The 16,846-nt window shown below is 38.2% G+C and overlaps 1 protein-coding gene across 5 annotated transcripts in view; it reads left to right on the forward strand.

The window, feature by feature from the left end:
* LOC120416047 (cuticlin-4) overlaps nt 1-16,846 on the forward strand; it is a 119,323-nt gene that overhangs the window by 26,192 nt on the left and 76,285 nt on the right. For all 5 annotated transcript variants that reach the window (XM_039577705.2, XM_039577708.2, XM_039577706.2 and 2 more), the window contains one exon: nt 9,305-9,368. In XM_039577705.2, the coding sequence (XP_039433639.1) occupies nt 9,327-9,368 (42 nt within the window). In that variant the 5' untranslated portion in view covers nt 9,305-9,326. The remainder of the gene's footprint in view (nt 1-9,304; nt 9,369-16,846) is intronic.

Raw genomic sequence — 16,846 nt, forward strand, 5'->3', positions numbered from 1 at the left:
AAATATATTTTTGCCCCCTGGTTTTTCAGACAAATTTTAAAGGGGGTGACATAAGCTTTGGAAAATATTTGCAACGCCGTTACTTTAAAAAAACATTCCAATTTCATTGGTCGTTACTACTTTTTTAAAATCATAATTTCCTTAACACAACAATATATAAACTAAATCAATGAGGCATGGTATAATTTATTGAAATGAAAATTTGATTCAAATCTCCGTTACAAAAAAAAAAACACTTTTTGAGTTGTTGAGCACCTTATTAAAATATTTAAAAAATTAAAAATGATTTTAAACACTTACAAAATTAACAAAATTCGTATTTAAAAAATATTTGCAGCGAGCTTTGTTATCAGTATAATTTATTTGCTGTAAAATAAGATTCATTTAAATCAAACTATATCTCTGAAAAGTTGTTCTGAAAAAACACATTATTATTTGATTACTTATTTATTTTAAAATCAATTTTAATAAAGTCCCTCAATTAAGAAAGGCCTCAATTTATAAACTGCATGAAATTTACATTTAGTCTTTTTGTGTATTTTTAGCCAACAATCCAAGCTTTTTCAAATATTTCATATTTTTACGAAATTGGTAATTTTGTTTTCTTGCGCCAGTTTTCAGTTGAATGATTATCTGAAACTATCGATATAGAATTCATAATGATTTAAATTAAATTCAGACATAAAGAATGTTTTAATTTGAATCAAAAAACATTTTTATAAATACAGAGTCAAAATCCAAATAATAATTAAAAAAAAGTGACCTTTTTCAAATAATATTTGTGTGATATTATTTGAAAATTGAATCTCAATCTTATTATTATTTTCAGTTTAGATACTCAATTTATTTATTGAAATTTTCATGCACAGCCTTTCGGGGCCGGTCATAGAACTATTTTGAAAAGCCGTTGCGGGCCGGATGAAAAGGCCTCACGGACTGGATGAAAAGGCCTAACGGGCCGGATCTGGCCTGCGAGCCGGACGTTGGGCAGGCCTGCTCTACACTTTTGTAGATTTACTGGGTTACTGAAAATTAAAAAAAGTACTTTAAATTTCTCTTGAAATAACATTTCCTTCGATTTTTGGCAGTAAAGTAACGACAGTGATTTTGAAACAATTTTTAACATTTTTATGAAGATTTTTTTTTCCTTATTTTGAGTATGCCATCAAATCAGACGTCCAATTTTACACAAAAATCCTTTGGCACCAAATCTCCTCACGGTTTCGAGCTACAAATTACTGGAAAATTCTGATAAATTAAAGGGATCGTACCGCCTCACCGTCACGAGATATCGAAAAATGGACCTCGAATTCGTGATGAAGATCCAAAATTAACCCTTAAAGCAAAGATTCAAGGAAATCAAAAAGGGGTTGGGGCAGTGGCTGTTTGAGTTGGCGGAGAATTACCGATTTAAAGCCCATTTGCTAAAGTGCTACTCTCTATTTCAGGGAGCTTCATAACCTTGAGAATCGTTATCCTACCGAATGGATTGTATGATTTAAAGTCAAAAATTCATTGCTGTCAGATTTTGTAAAAAAAAATAACAAGAAATATGTTTGCAATTTTGACATTTTCCCCCTGAAATTAAGGGTCTTTATTGCGTTCCTAAGAAGCAATTTTCAACCAATTAAAAAATAAATCTAAAATTAATTTTACTACCCCATTTCACATACATCACGATTTGAGTAAATCTAATCTCTGACCACGCCACGCCTAATCTCTGAGCCTACCACACCTTACCGTGAGTAGTGACTGTTTTGGGTAATAAACGACGAACTCAGTCAGAAGCTTAACCTTGGGCCGAAAATTGCCAGGATCTTAATTGAAACACGTGGTTTGTGTGATGCCGGATACGCTTGAACTTTCCAGTTTTTACTCAAACTAAAAGTATCAATTGAAAAATCTTCAAATTAAAGCAAAATACCGTTCAAATTAATCATAACTTCAATCCCTAGAATCACTCTATTTGCATTCCAAAATTCCAACTCATTTTTTTGGAGGTACCCGCCAAAGTTCGACTCCAGCGCGGCCAGCTGTTTGACTCGACTTGACTTACCTTTTGCTAGTCCGCTAAGCCGCGCGCGTTTCAAGGGAAGCTAAAAGCTCAACGCACGATTGTCATTGAACGATTCGACTTTTATGGGCATGGCTGGTTTTTTTTCTTGCTGCGAGCTGTAAGCTGTACACCAGAGGAGGTCGTTCGTTGAATGTAGCAGTGGCAAGCCATCGGGGTAAGCTGTTTTGCTGTACCAGACCTGGCGTCATAAGATTGATATATTGGAGCTGCGCGCGTACTTGAAGGGAGAGGCAAATCAAGTCAAGTCAAGAGTCGAGTCTTAATTTGTACCGCCAACGGTAGACGGGCTTCTGAATGAAGGTTTCGAGATATTTTAGGATCGAGCGTTCTGTGCACGCATCTGAGCTTGATTGAAGAAAAAGATGGAAAAAAGTGCAATCATCATCATCTTCTTCCAAATTGAAGTCTCTTCTGCCAGGGGGGAAAGAATGAGTCATAATTATAAGCATCACCGCACAGAGAATCACCCTTGCAGTAATAGTGATTAGAGCTGTCCAGGATCGATCTTAGATCATTTGCGGATGCCGAATAATGTTTGCGGAGACCGCTGAGAATCGGCACCGTCTTACATCATTCAACTTGGATGGCGAATAATTTATTCTTTGATACGAAAGACTCACAGGCATGGCATCATCATTATCGAGCTTGAGCTTGAGTTATTTATAGCTCCCACCAGGATAATATTTATCTTGAAGCTTTGCCGTCTTGATAACGATCACTGAGCTGGCTTTTGACGGTTGATTGATGGTTGGACCTCAGCTGGAGAGGAATTCACTCGGGATCGGTGGGGTGATTAATCAGCAACGGTTAATGAGGGTCTTGAGGTTAGATTTGCAAACATGCATAGTTTAAACTGTAGATGATTACTATTTATTGCAAAAAAAAAGAAAGAAAAAATTTAAACTCAGAACATGACTAGTAGAAAGAATAAAATCGCAGAGTACACTATCCCAAGAACTGTGCCACACCCAAAGCCATTCCCTAACCTCGGCAAGCAGTCCACCTACACTCAGCTAATGCCCAACTTAAGTTTCATTCTTTGGCAACTAGGTCAAAACCGGCTACCCCAGCTCTACCTTAAAAGTCTAGTCGCTCCAGTTCACATCATACATAGACTGAATCAGCCAACTTCATGCACGATACATTTCCCGCAAGATCATTTCCTAAGCATCAGTGCGTCATTTGCAAAACCATTCCACAGAAAACAAAAACTACCTGCATTGGCGTGCTTTTATTTTCTCACCCGGTTTAAGACCTTAGTACGGGTGCCGCTTGTTTCCTATTTCCCACAATTCCGCCCCAACCGGCCGAAACCTCCGAAGCTGAATTGAAAATTCCACCCCGTCAGATCCGTCGAGGAGCTCCACTTCCCAAGAGAGTCGTTATTACCTACTTACGCTGTACGCACGCCTCAACGCCCAAGATTGATACCGTTGCGATATGCGAACTCTTCGCGGCAGCAGCGAAAGTGTTCCAAACCTTGCTGCACAGCCGAAGCCGGTAGAGATCTTCACCAGTTAACGCACCAACATGCGGAAGGAAACGTTGCCGTCGATGGAAAAACAGCGATAAATGAAGCGCGCACGTACTTCCCTTTCTCCATGTTGGAAGAGGTACTCTTCAAGGGAGTTTTCCCCCCTTCGCGAAACAAGAGTTGCGAGAGAAAACATGTTGTCATCTTGAGGCAATCAGCTACTTTCCGAGAGTGTGTATCGAGCCAATCAAGTTTTGCGTGAGTGCATTGATGAGATTCGCATCTCGTTAAGTTCGCGAGATACAGCAAGCAGACCGTTGTAGGAGGCTTTCGGGGATGCAGCTTCACCGTTGAAAGGGGCAGTGAGTCAGTGTGGTGAAAGAAGCGTCAAACCTGATGCCACCCGGGAGATGGTGACAGTTATTATTTTTATAATCAAATCGAGTTTTGCGTGAACGTGCTGCATTTCGTCATTATCATGCAATTTGTCGGAGGTCGATTTTGGGCCAATTTGAGTTATTTTGTACAGCTTTCAATGCCTCACTTTTTGATCTTCACAGATTCCCTAAATTCGATTTCAATCCTGATATATTCAACAAGTACCGTAAAACAGCAATTCTCTACGGCAGGCCTGTCCAACGTCTGGCCCGTGAAGCCATTTCATCCGGCCCGCGACGGCATTTCAAAATAGTTCAATTACTGGCCCTTAAGGCTGTTAATGCAATATTCGATAAATAAATTTAAGGTCTAGATTTGAAAAAAATAAGCTTGTAATATTTTAACAAAAGTTAAATTGAGAACATATAGTTTTTTTGTATTAGCAATGTTTTTGTTTCAAATTCAAATATTCTTTATGTTTGAATTTATTTTTTATCATTTCTGCATTGATGTTTCCAGAATCAATAATTTAACTGAAAACTGGGACGAGAAAACTATAATTATTAATATTGTCAAATTGTAAAATGTACGATAAAAAAACTTGGAAACTTTAAATTTCAGTTTTTCTGTTTTGAGGCACTTTATTCAAATTGATTGATTTTTTAGTAAATGAGTAAGTAAAAAATAATGTAGCTTTAAGAAAAAAATTAAGTAAACATTTTGTAAAGAAAAAGCTAAGAAGAGTAAATTATTTATACAGGTAACAAAGCTTGCTGCAAATATATTTGAAATATCAAATATTTTGCAAATAGAGTCAAGAAATGAGCAAAAAAAAATATTTTTTCAATAAATTTCAATTATAGAAATTGTAAGAATAACTTAAAAAATATATTTTTTCCATTTTCAATTTTTATCAAACCATAGTACCACTGCTTCAACAAAATCAGCCCGCAGGGCCAAAAGGTTGGGCACCCCTGACTCTACGGTTTCCCAAATCGACTTTTCATTGTATTTTTATTTTATTTGGAAGGATCTTTTGAGCTTAGGGTTTGCGGGACGTTTTTTTTTTCGACAAGCTATAAATTAAAAAGAAACATTTTTGAACAGTATTGAAAATTCACCCGAAAAACCTTCAATAAACCGTTGTCTAGTTAAATACATATTAAGAGAGAGTTTTTTACAGCGTGTAACAGACTGGACCTCGATTTTGATGAAACTTGTAGCATTTTTTTTTTTTCTATATATAAAATGAACTTAAATATGAACCCTTTACAAAAAAGGGAAGTGTGGTAAAACGGGCACAGAAATTTAAGGTCCGAAAACATTAAAAATCTTAAAATTGCTCGAATTTTCGTAAAACTTGATGAATGTCAATTCTCTTAGTTGCACTCAAATGGTTTTTGAAGCACTTAAAAAAGTGCCATAAATATCCCAGATTGGTTTGACTTTTCTCATACCTTTAGCAAATTACTGTTGAAATAAATATTTTTAAAATGCCAATATCTTTTTGAAACAGCCTCCATCACCAAAAGAGAGTCTACCTACTATAAATCTATGAATTTATCTGTTTGGGCAAACGCAGTTTTTCTCATTGTTTTACGATTTTCTATAACAAACTTTCAACACCGTTGGCAAACAAGATGGCACTTTTTGGGCACAAGTTTGACATTTTGCGAAAATTCTCAGCAATTTTATTTTTTTGGACATTTTTAATCCAAGCTTGGGTGGCTGAGACATGGCCTTGCAAAAAATTACGAAAAATTAATTTTTCCAAGTGCTACCCATTCGGTTCAATTTTTAATCGATTATAAGATTTTTAATGCAAAAAATTAAACTCAAACTACACTCAAACATACTTTTCCTGTCATTCTTGCACGACGAAACAGCCTATTTTTCAATACAAAAAAAAAATCGAAAAGTAATACTGTTCGATACGAGGGCCAAAAAGTTATGCTTTTCAGCACTAAAATACGAGCAGAAAAGTTGAACTTTTCAGCATTTTTATCTAACAATAATTCTTTTCAGCACTTGTATCAAAAAGTGATACGTTTCATTATTGTTACATGGACATTTGATTTAAAATTCCATTCAAATGGTGTTTCTTTCGAAATGGCAAACAAAAATTTGCATGCTTTTCGTTGTCCTTGTTGGATAAATGTACAACTCCGTAGTAACAGTTCAAAAGGGCGAAACAGCGTTTGTAAACAAGCAGTCTAAATGAGTTTTTTGAATTTATCAACTCAGGCTTATGTTGTAGCGAGTTGGTGTCTTCTAGACATTTGAAGAGCTTATCAAAACACATATTTATCTTCCATGAGAGCGAAAATCGGACCTTTTAAACAAAAGTTAGAGCCAAAATACGACGAAAAAGACGCCATTTTGAAATGTGAATAACTCGAAAAGGTGGTGGAGTTTGACCTCGCTCTTAGAAGCATCTGAAAGTACACATTCTAGAGTACATTTGCTGAAAATATCTCGGAGGTCTTTTTTGTTAAACTCATTTTATCTCAATTTGAAAATGAGCATTTCTAAATCGTTTTTTGCCCATAACTTTTGATAGAATTGATTTTTCATAAACACCTCAACCTAAATTACAAAAATGGCTCTAGAAACTTCCCGTTTGAAGATAGAGCTTTGTGCCCTTCAGCAAAGTTGCTTAGAATGGTGTTACCTACAACTTTTCTCAAGACACCAAAGCGCTATCTCGTCATCCCGCCAAAATAAAAATTCTGAACCACCCTAAAATTTGGACCATCCTAATGTTCACCATACCAAAAGATGCCATTATTGACCCTGATTATTTGTCCCGAAGACACCAAAGCTCTAAATCTAAACGTGTGGCCGCTATCAATTTTGTCACGCTAGATTTCGGTTTCGGACCACTGTGCAATGTCAAACCGGTTTACGGAACTTCTTTTTTCTGAATAGTTTTAATCATGACCTACAACTTTGCTAATCACAACAAATCGATCAGAAAATCTGTTCTTCGAATATTTTCACAGCACTTTTTTAAGGACAGCCCCCAGATTTGTATGAAGACCTAAAGAAATCGATCGACAAAGATTCATCCACATAATACAAAACAAAAACACCCTGTCACACCCTTCAAATGCGACAACTTGCCAAAGGGAAATTTAGTCAGAGTGTAATCTGGCTACCTTAATTCGGTACAAAACATAGAACGGTCAGCCATAAAAAACGTGTTGGATAATGTTTACATTGCGTGCTCTAGTTTTTGTTTATTAAAGGTCAAATATTAAATCAAAATAATGTGTATGACGTGTGGCAAAAATGCAGTTCTATATTTTTAGTTGTTTATTTCAAATTTGAAAAGGTGTTTTTATTTATATAAATAAACTGATAAATTGCGTCTTTCATTCAACCCACCTCAAAATGCACATGCGACAGCAAAACTTTATGGTGACAAATTGCTCAACAACTGATTGATTGTCAATATAATAAATGTACAACTTTTCCTGCATTGTCCGCAGTGCAATTATTTTTGTCCACACACTCCATTTTCTATTTTACTAGTTCAGTGCCGTGTAGTAACACCACATTTTACAACATTTTTGCCATCGCGATTGTTCGATTTGATTGTGTTACGGTTTGACGATTCGCGAGTGTAGCTTCTTCTCATTGTTGTTTACCAAACGCTTCTCTCTATCCAAACACTGCCCCAGAGTCCAACAACAACAACAACTGTTACGGCCGGCTGATCTCACGCTCGCATATTCCAGTTCGGTCTTTACTTTTTCGATTCCAGCGCCGAAGCCGGCGACGAGTGAGAGCAAAAATTGATGGAAGGAAATAAATTGTGTTGCGTAACACCTCTACAAACGTGCAAACAATCGTCGTCGTCGTCGCGATCGTCTTTGGGTCGTTCGTTTGGCCGCGATATTGTTCGTTCGTGTTGTTGCGGATATTTGGCCGGGCTTTTGTTTTGGAAACTGTGTCGACCCGAGCGGGTGGAGATTAATGTGATTTTTAGCAGAAATTTCGCGATAAATATTTTTTTGGTTTGGGATTAGAACTAACAGTAGGGCTGGAGAGTCTGGTTTTTGGATTAAGTATGTAATTCAAGTCGATTACATTCACCTACTCGGGGTTTCCAAAGATGTGCGCGTGCGGTTTTCTTTTCCACAGTTATTTACAGTCATTTTGGCGGGACCCCAAAACGTTGGCAACCTGGGGCGAGCGGTACCGTCCGGATAGCGTTGTGTGATGTCATTTTGTATTTAAATTTCGCGCCATCTAGGCTAGATCCCATCGTGTCGTGGTGAAATGTGGGTATTTCGGCTAATGACGGAACGCAAATTAGTGTGACGCGCGATAGCATCACATCTTCACATCTTTTGCTCGGCTTGTCAAGGCGTATTGGGGGATGCGCTGCCTCGCAGGTTAGTTTTGTGTACAAAAGCACAATCTGTGTGCGCCGGCTTTTTCTTACGTAATTTGTGGGGTGGACCATCGCAAATTGAGTACCGCCACCCAGGTGATGGCGGAGGATGGACAGTCGGGTTCACACCCACCTGTTGACTTTTGGACCCCCGCGAGCGTGTGCGCAATGTTTGCGCCTGACACAGTTTTGTGCGGTTGCATCTGATTGGACTGGACACGTCGAGGTGGTAACGAAGTAAACGAAACTGTCACCTCTAGTTAACCTTCGAATGCGATTTGGGGACACAGTTAGATTGCACGAAATTTACAATTAAATTATTTGAAATTGTTTTATGATTATCATCACTTTAGTTAGAATAAAATGTTTGAATCTTTAAGCATATGCATTGCTCCTTCAACAAAGTACTTTTCAATCTTCAAATCTCAAACACTACTTCAAAGGTTGCTTCTTAATGGAAGTTTTCTAGATTTCACCTCTCAATGGTCGATGGTTTGTTTTTCGTTTTCATTTTTTGCCTGCCATCATCGGTAGATTTTGGGAAAATGAACGCCAACCTCAACTTTCAAGCAAACCACCAAAGTGATGAGCAGTTTTTACGCTTTAAACAGTTTCTGATGCTTTTTGTCGGGGCCTGTTTCGCAATGATCGCTGCCCGATCGTTTTTTTTTCTGGCTTCATTGGGCAGAGTCTCACTTTAATGGATCATTACTGGAGTTTTACATACTTAAAGAAAACGTTGCTTTCCATCGTTTAACTCACTCTCCTACGTATGTGTGACCCAGTAATTCTGCCAGCACTGCTTTCGCCGCCACTTTTCCTATCAGATTCCGACAATCGAATTACCCCCGCGGTACGATACGTCATAAATCCTTTCTTTGCCCCTCGTCAGCAGCAATAAATTAAAGAAGGCATTCTTCCGCCTTTTACAATACAACCACACCCTAATAAATCTTTTCCCTTCCTTCCTTTTCAGACTCCTCAATGAAATCAACACCATGGAACTGCAGTCGATAGTCTTTATCTTGGTGCACTTTCTGGTAAGTAACGAAACCATTAAAGGAACAGCTACATGAATGAAAAATGCAATGCTAACGGTATTTTGAAGGACTAACAGTATTTTTTTAAATTACAGTAATCTATCTTAATTTTTTTTAATTTAATTTGTAATTTAATTTGTATATGTATTTGAAACATAAGCCATGTTTACAAGAACTGATCAAACTCACAAAAATATCTTTGAAATAAGAATGAATTATCTTGAGTAAAATTCAATCATGTTAGGATATCAACAAAAAAAAATCATCCTACTTTTTGAAGATTTGCTCATATCTAAAATGTAATCCAGAAGCCAAAATAAATTATTTTGAATTTTTTCAAATATCTTTGAATTGAAAAAAATCATCAGGCTTTTTAAAAAAAACTCATGTTTGAAGAATAGAAAAACTCAAAAAAATAAAATTGAAACAAATATAACATATATTCAAAAAATATAAAGATGAAATCAAATCAAATCATGTTTGGATTAAAAAAAATCGTCCTTCTTTGTAAAAAACTGCTCATGATCAAAAGAGTGAAAAAAACTTTTAAAAATAATTCAGAAGCAACGATGAATTAATTTGAAAAAAAAGTAAAAATATTTTTGAATTTAAAAAAATCTCATCAGGCTTTTTGAAGAACTCATGTTTGAAAGAACGGCAAAACTCACTCACGGCAAAATTACTAAAAAATAAATCCTAGAGTTTATTTTGAATAGTTCCCATATAAATGTGAAACACAAAAACGTATAGGACCTTTTCAAAAAAACTCTGGAATTGATCAAGTATTTTCTCATAAGACTTTTGAAGTGTGCTTACGTTTGCAATATTGGATAACAAAATATTATACAATAAGATATTTGAGTTATTTTTGAATTTTCGTTTTTTAGGCCTTTTGTCTCACATCTGAGATTCTTTACATTATTTTAACAAATTTTAAGTTCCGAGAAATTTCCGTGAAATAAGGGGATTTGGGATTATGGTTAGTTTTGAGCTTAAAAAGTCACTGATTTTAATAATAAACAAAAAATTGTACTAAAACTAATAAATCAACCAATTTTCAAGTCACCTAAATTTAACCCGATAAAAATATAAATTAATTCATTTCAACTTTATGATACATCTTCTAACAAAAACCTTGACAAGGCCATAACGAACATTTTATATAAGAATGCACTTTTTGCTTTTTTTCCTCATTTTTCCCTAGATTCCTTTATTATGATTTTTTTTTAACCCGTATAGGCCTGGGTGAAATTGGAATCACTAAAATGGCCATAACTCAGCGAAAACTCAACCAATTTGCATGCTTCTTTATTAGTTGGACTCGTTAGAATGTCTATTTTCCGAAAATGACCCGCAGAACCCGGAAATGTTCCGGTGGCCGGAGATATTCCGGTGGGTCACTGGGTCAAACAGGGTCAAAAATGGCCATTTTTGGGTCCCGCACTATTTTGTTAATAGAAAACTTGGAAAAAAACACATTTTTCATGTAACGATCTTTGTTCTACCAACAGACAATACTGACCATGGATTTTGCACCACCGGGGATGTTCCGGATTGAGCGGGCAGGTTCCCTACCCCGGGGGAACCGGTCAAGGGACGGTCAGAAATAAAACTATTTCTATCATGGCAATATGGGTGTCAAAGTTCATCATTTTCAAAATCAAGCTCATCTATGATCCCCAAAACCATTTTTTGACCGAAATGGCCACTTTGGGGCCGGTTCCCGGTACTCCGGTGAAACTCGGAATATGGCAAATTACGGGATTATTTCTGAACAATTTTTGACTGGGCAAAATGGATGTCAAAGTTCATCATTTTCAAAATTTAGCTCATCCATGATTCCCAAAACCACTTTTGGATCGATCTGGCCACTTTGGGACCGGTTCCCGGTACTCCGGTGGAACCCGGAATATGGCAAATTACGGGATTATTTTTGAATAATTTTTGACAAGGCAATATGGATGTCAAAGTTCATCATTTTCACAATCAAGCTCATCCATGATCATCAAAACCACATTTGGATCGATCTGGCCACATTGGGACCGGTTCCCGGTACTCCGGTGAAACCCGGAATATGGCAAATTACGGGATTATTTCTGAATAATTTTTGACAGGGCAATACGGATGTCAAAGATCATAACTTTCACAATCAAGCTCAACTATGATCCCCAAAACCACTTTTGGATCGATCTGGCCACTTTGGGACCGGTTCCTGGTACTCCGGTGGAACCCGGAATATGGCAAATTACGGGATTATTTCCGAATAATTTTTGACAGGGCAATATGGATGTCAAAGTTCATAATTTTCACAATCAAGCTCAACTATGATCCCCAAAACCACTTTTGGATCGATCTGGCCACTTTGGGACCAGTTCCCGGTACTCCGGTGGAACCCGGAATAAGGCAAATTACGGGATTATTTCTGAACAATTTTTGACTGGGCAATATGGATGTCAAAGTTCATCATTTTCAAAATCAAGCTCATCCATGATCCCCAAAGCCACTTTTGGATCGATCTGGCCACTTTGGGACCGGTTCCTGGTACTCCGGTGGAACCCGGAATATGGCAAATTACGGGATTATTTCTGAATAATTTTTGACAGGGCAATATGGATGTCAAAGTTCATCATTTTCAAAATCAAGCTCATCCATGATCCCCAAAGCCACTTTTGGATCGATCTGGCCACTTTGGGACCGGTTCCTGGTACTCCGGTGGAACCCGGAATATGGAACTTTGACACCCAAATTGGTGGGTCCGAATTGTTCTGAAATAATCCCGTAATTTGCCTTATTCCGGGTTCCACCGGAGTACCGGGAACTGGTCCCAAAGTGGCCAGATCGATCCAAAAGTGGTTTTGGGGATCATAGTTGAGCTTGATTGTGAAAGTTATGATCTTTGACATCCGTATTGCTCTGTCAAAAATTATTCAGAAATAATCCCGTAATTTGCCATATTCCGGGTTCCACCGGAGTACCAGGAACCGGTCCCAAAGTGGCCAGATCGATCCAAAAGTGGCTTTGGGGATCATGGATGAGCTTGATTTTGAAAATGATGATTTTTGACATCCATATTGCCCTGTCAAAAATTATTCAGAAATAATCCCGTAATTTGCCATATTCCGGGTTCCACCGGAGTACCAGGAACCGGTCCCAAAGTGGCCAGATCGATCCAAAAGTGGCTTTGGGGATCATGGATGAGCTTGATTTTGAAAATGATGAACTTTGACATCCATATTGCCCTGTCAAAAATTATTCAGAAATAATCCCGTAATTTGCCATATTCCGGGTTCCACCGGAGTACCAGGAACCGGTCCCAAAGTGGCCAGATCGATCCAAAAGTGGCTTTGGGGATCATGGATGAGCTTGATTTTGAAAATGATAAACTTTGACATCCATATTGCCCAGTCAAAAATTGTTCAGAAATAATCCCGTAATTTGCCTTATTCCGAGTTCCACCGGAGTACCGGGAACTGGTCCCAAATTGGCCAGATCGATCCAAAAGTGGTTTTGGGGATCATAGTTGAGCTTGATTGTGAAAATGATGATTTTTGACATCCATATTGCCCTGTCAAAAATTATTCAGAAATAATCCCGTAATTTGCCATATTCCGGGTTCCACCGGAGTACCAGGAACCGGTCCCAAAGTGGCCAGATCGATCCAAAAGTGGCTTTGGGGATCATGGATGAGCTTGATTTTGAAAATGATGAACTTTGACATCCATATTGCCCTGTCAAAAATTATTCAGAAATAATCCCGTAATTTGCCATATTCCGGGTTCCACCGGAGTACCAGGAACCGGTCCCAAAGTGGCCAGATCGATCCAAAAGTGGCTTTGGGGATCATGGATGAGCTTGATTTTGAAAATGATGAACTTTGACATCCATATTGCCCTGTCAAAAATTATTCAGAAATAATCCCGTAATTTGCCATATTCCGGGCTCCACTGGAGTACCGGGAACTGGTCCCAAAGTGGCCAGATCGATCCAAAAGTGGTTTTGGGGATCATAGTTGAGCTTGATTGTGAAAGTTATGATCTTTGACATCCGTATTGCTCTGTCAAAAATTATTCAGAAATAATCCCGTAATTTGCCATATTCCGGGTTCCACCGGAGTACCAGGAACCGGTCCCAAAGTGGCCAGATCGATCCAAAAGTGGCTTTGGGGATCATGGATGAGCTTGATTTTGAAAATGATGAACTTTGACATCCATATTGCCCTGTCAAAAATTATTCAGAAATAATCCCGTAATTTGCCATATTCCGGGTTCCACCGGAGTACCAGGAACCGGTCCCAAAGTGGCCAGATCGATCCAAAAGTGGCTTTGGGGATCATGGATGAGCTTGATTTTGAAAATGATGAACTTTGACATCCATATTGCCCTGTCAAAAATTATTCAGAAATAATCCCGTAATTTGCCATATTCCGGGCTCCACCGGAGTACCGGGAACTGGTTCCAAAGTGGCCAGATCGATCCAAAAGTGGTTTTGGGGATCATAGTTGAGCTTGATTGTGAAAGTTATGATCTTTGACATCCGTATTGCCCTGTCAAAAATTATTCAGAAATAATCCCGTAATTTGCCATATTCCGGGTTTCACCGGAGTACCGGGAACCGGTCCCAATGTGGCCAGATCGATCCAAATGTGGTTTTGATGATCATGGATGAGCTTGATTGTGAAAATGATGAACTTTGACATCCATATTGCCCTGTCAAAAATTATTCGGAAATAATCCCGTAATTTGCTATATTCCGAGTTTCACCGGAGTACCGGGAACCGGTCCCAAAGTGGCCAGATCGGTCAAAAAGTGGTTTTGGGGATCATAGATGAGCTTGATTTTGAAAATGATGATTTTTGACATCCATATTGCCCTGTCAAAAATTATTCGGAAATAACCCCGTAGTTTTCCATATTCCGAGTTCCACCAGAGTACCGGGAACCGGTCCCAAAGTGGCCAGATCGGTCCAAATGTGGTTTTGGGGATCATGGATGAGCTTGATTGTGAAAGTTATGATCTTTGACATCCGTATTGCTCTGTCAAAAATTATTCAGAAATAATCCCGTAATTTGCCATATTCCGGGTTCCACCGGAGTACCAGGAACCGGTCCCAAAGTGGCCAGATCGATCCAAAAGTGGCTTTGGGGATCATGGATGAGCTTGATTTTGAAAATGATGAACTTTGACATCCATATTGCCCTGTCAAAAATTATTCAGAAATAATCCCGTAATTTGCCATATTCCGGGTTCCACCGGAGTACCAGGAACCGGTCCCAAAGTGGCCAGATCGATCCAAAAGTGGCTTTGGGGATCATGGATGAGCTTGATTTTGAAAATGATGAACTTTGACATCCATATTGCCCTGTCAAAAATTATTCAGAAATAATCCCGTAATTTGCCATATTCCGGGCTCCACCGGAGTACCGGGAACTGGTCCCAAAGTGGCCAGATCGATCCAAAAGTGGTTTTGGGGATCATAGTTGAGCTTGATTGTGAAAGTTATGATCTTTGACATCCGTATTGCCCTGTCAAAAATTATTCAGAAATAATCCCGTAATTTGCCATATTCCGGGTTTCACCGGAGTACCGGGAACCGGTCCCAATGTGGCCAGATCGATCCAAATGTGGTTTTGATGATCATGGATGAGCTTGATTGTGAAAATGATGAACTTTGACATCCATATTGCCCTGTCAAAAATTATTCGGAAATAATCCCGTAATTTGCTATATTCCGAGTTTCACCGGAGTACCGGGAACCGGTCCCAAAGTGGCCAGATCGGTCCAAAAGTGGTTTTGGGGATCATAGATGAGCTTGATTTTGAAAATGATGATTTTTGACATCCATATTGCCCTGTCAAAAATTATTCGGAAATAACCCCGTAGTTTTCCATATTCCGAGTTCCACCAGAGTACCGGGAACCGGTCCCAAAGTGGCCAGATCGGTCCAAATGTGGTTTTGGGGATCATGGATGAGCTTGATTTTGAAAATGATGAACTTTGACATCCATATTACCCTGTCAAAAATTATTCGGAAATAATCCCGTAATTTGCCTTATTCCGGGTTTCACCGGAGTACCGGGAACCGGTCCCAATGTGGCCAGATCGGTCAAAAAGTGGTTTTGGTGATCATAGATGAGCTTTGTTTTGAAAATGATCAACTTTGACATCCATATTGCCCTGTCAAAAATTATTCGGAAATAATCCCGTAATTTGCCTTATTCCGGGTTTCACCGGAGTTCCGGGAACCGGTCCCAAAGTGGCCATTTCGGTCCAAAAAAGGTTTTGGGGATCATGGATGAGCTTGATTTTGAAAATGATGAACTTTGACATCCATATTGTCCTGTCAAAAATTATTCGGAAATAATCCCGTAATTTGCCTTATTCCGAGTTTCACCGGAGTACCGGGAACCGGCCCCAAAGTGGCCATTTCGGTCCAAAAATGGTTTTGGGGATCATAGATGAGCTTGATTTTGAAAATGATGAACTTTGACACCCATATTGCCATGATAGAAATAGTTTTATTTCTGACCGTCCCTTGACCGGTTCCCCCGGGGTAGGGAACCTGCCCGCTCAATCCGGAACATCCCCGGTGGTGCAAAATCCATGGTCAGTATTGTCTGTTGGTAGAACAAAGATCGTTACATGAAAAAATGTGTTTTTTTCCAAGTTTTCTATTAACAAAATAGTGCGGGACCCAAAAATGGCCATTTTTGACCCTGTTTGACCCAGTGACCCACCGGAATATCTCCGGCCACCGGAACATTTCCGGGTTCTGCGGGTCATTTTCGGAAAATAGACATTCTAACGAGTCCAACTAATAAAGAAGCATGCAAATTGGTTGAGTTTTCGCTGAGTTATGGCCATTTTAGTGATTCCAATTTCACCCAGGCCTATACGGGTTAAATTTATTTAATTTTTTAATTAAATTTAATTTGTGGTTTTTGATAGCAAAAGAAAATTTAACTTATTTTCAATGGATTTTTTTTCACTATTACTATTACTATTACTATTACTATTACAATTATTACTAAAGTGATCGTAACTTGAAACAGTGATGCCAGATCTTCAAACTTAAAGACTCGTCTGTAAGGTATTTTGAATACCTATCAAAAAAAGGTCTGATTATTGGCCCAGAAATAGTTTTAATACAAACAAGTGAAATCCAGCTTCAAAAAAGTACATAAATGGGTCATTCCAGGTCTACTGGGTACACTTTTGGACTCGACCTTCTCCGATTTTGATTAAACTTGGAGGGAACGTTCATCTATCACCGCCTTCTTTTTTGACGATTTTCTAAAAATCTTTTTTTTTCTTTTGATCGTAACTTTTAAACTATTTGAGCAAAAGACTTTCAACAGGTTGCATTTTGTTGAAAATTGTCCAAGGAATTCAATATCAATAAAATTTCAACACTTAAATGTCCCCTAATATTATATTTTAACGTTTTATGAATAAAAACTCAGTTTTGACCAATTCCTTAAA

This window comes from Culex pipiens, chromosome 3 (genome assembly GCF_016801865.2).
Source record: "Culex pipiens pallens isolate TS chromosome 3, TS_CPP_V2, whole genome shotgun sequence".
NCBI lineage: Eukaryota > Metazoa > Arthropoda > Insecta > Diptera > Culicidae > Culex > Culex pipiens.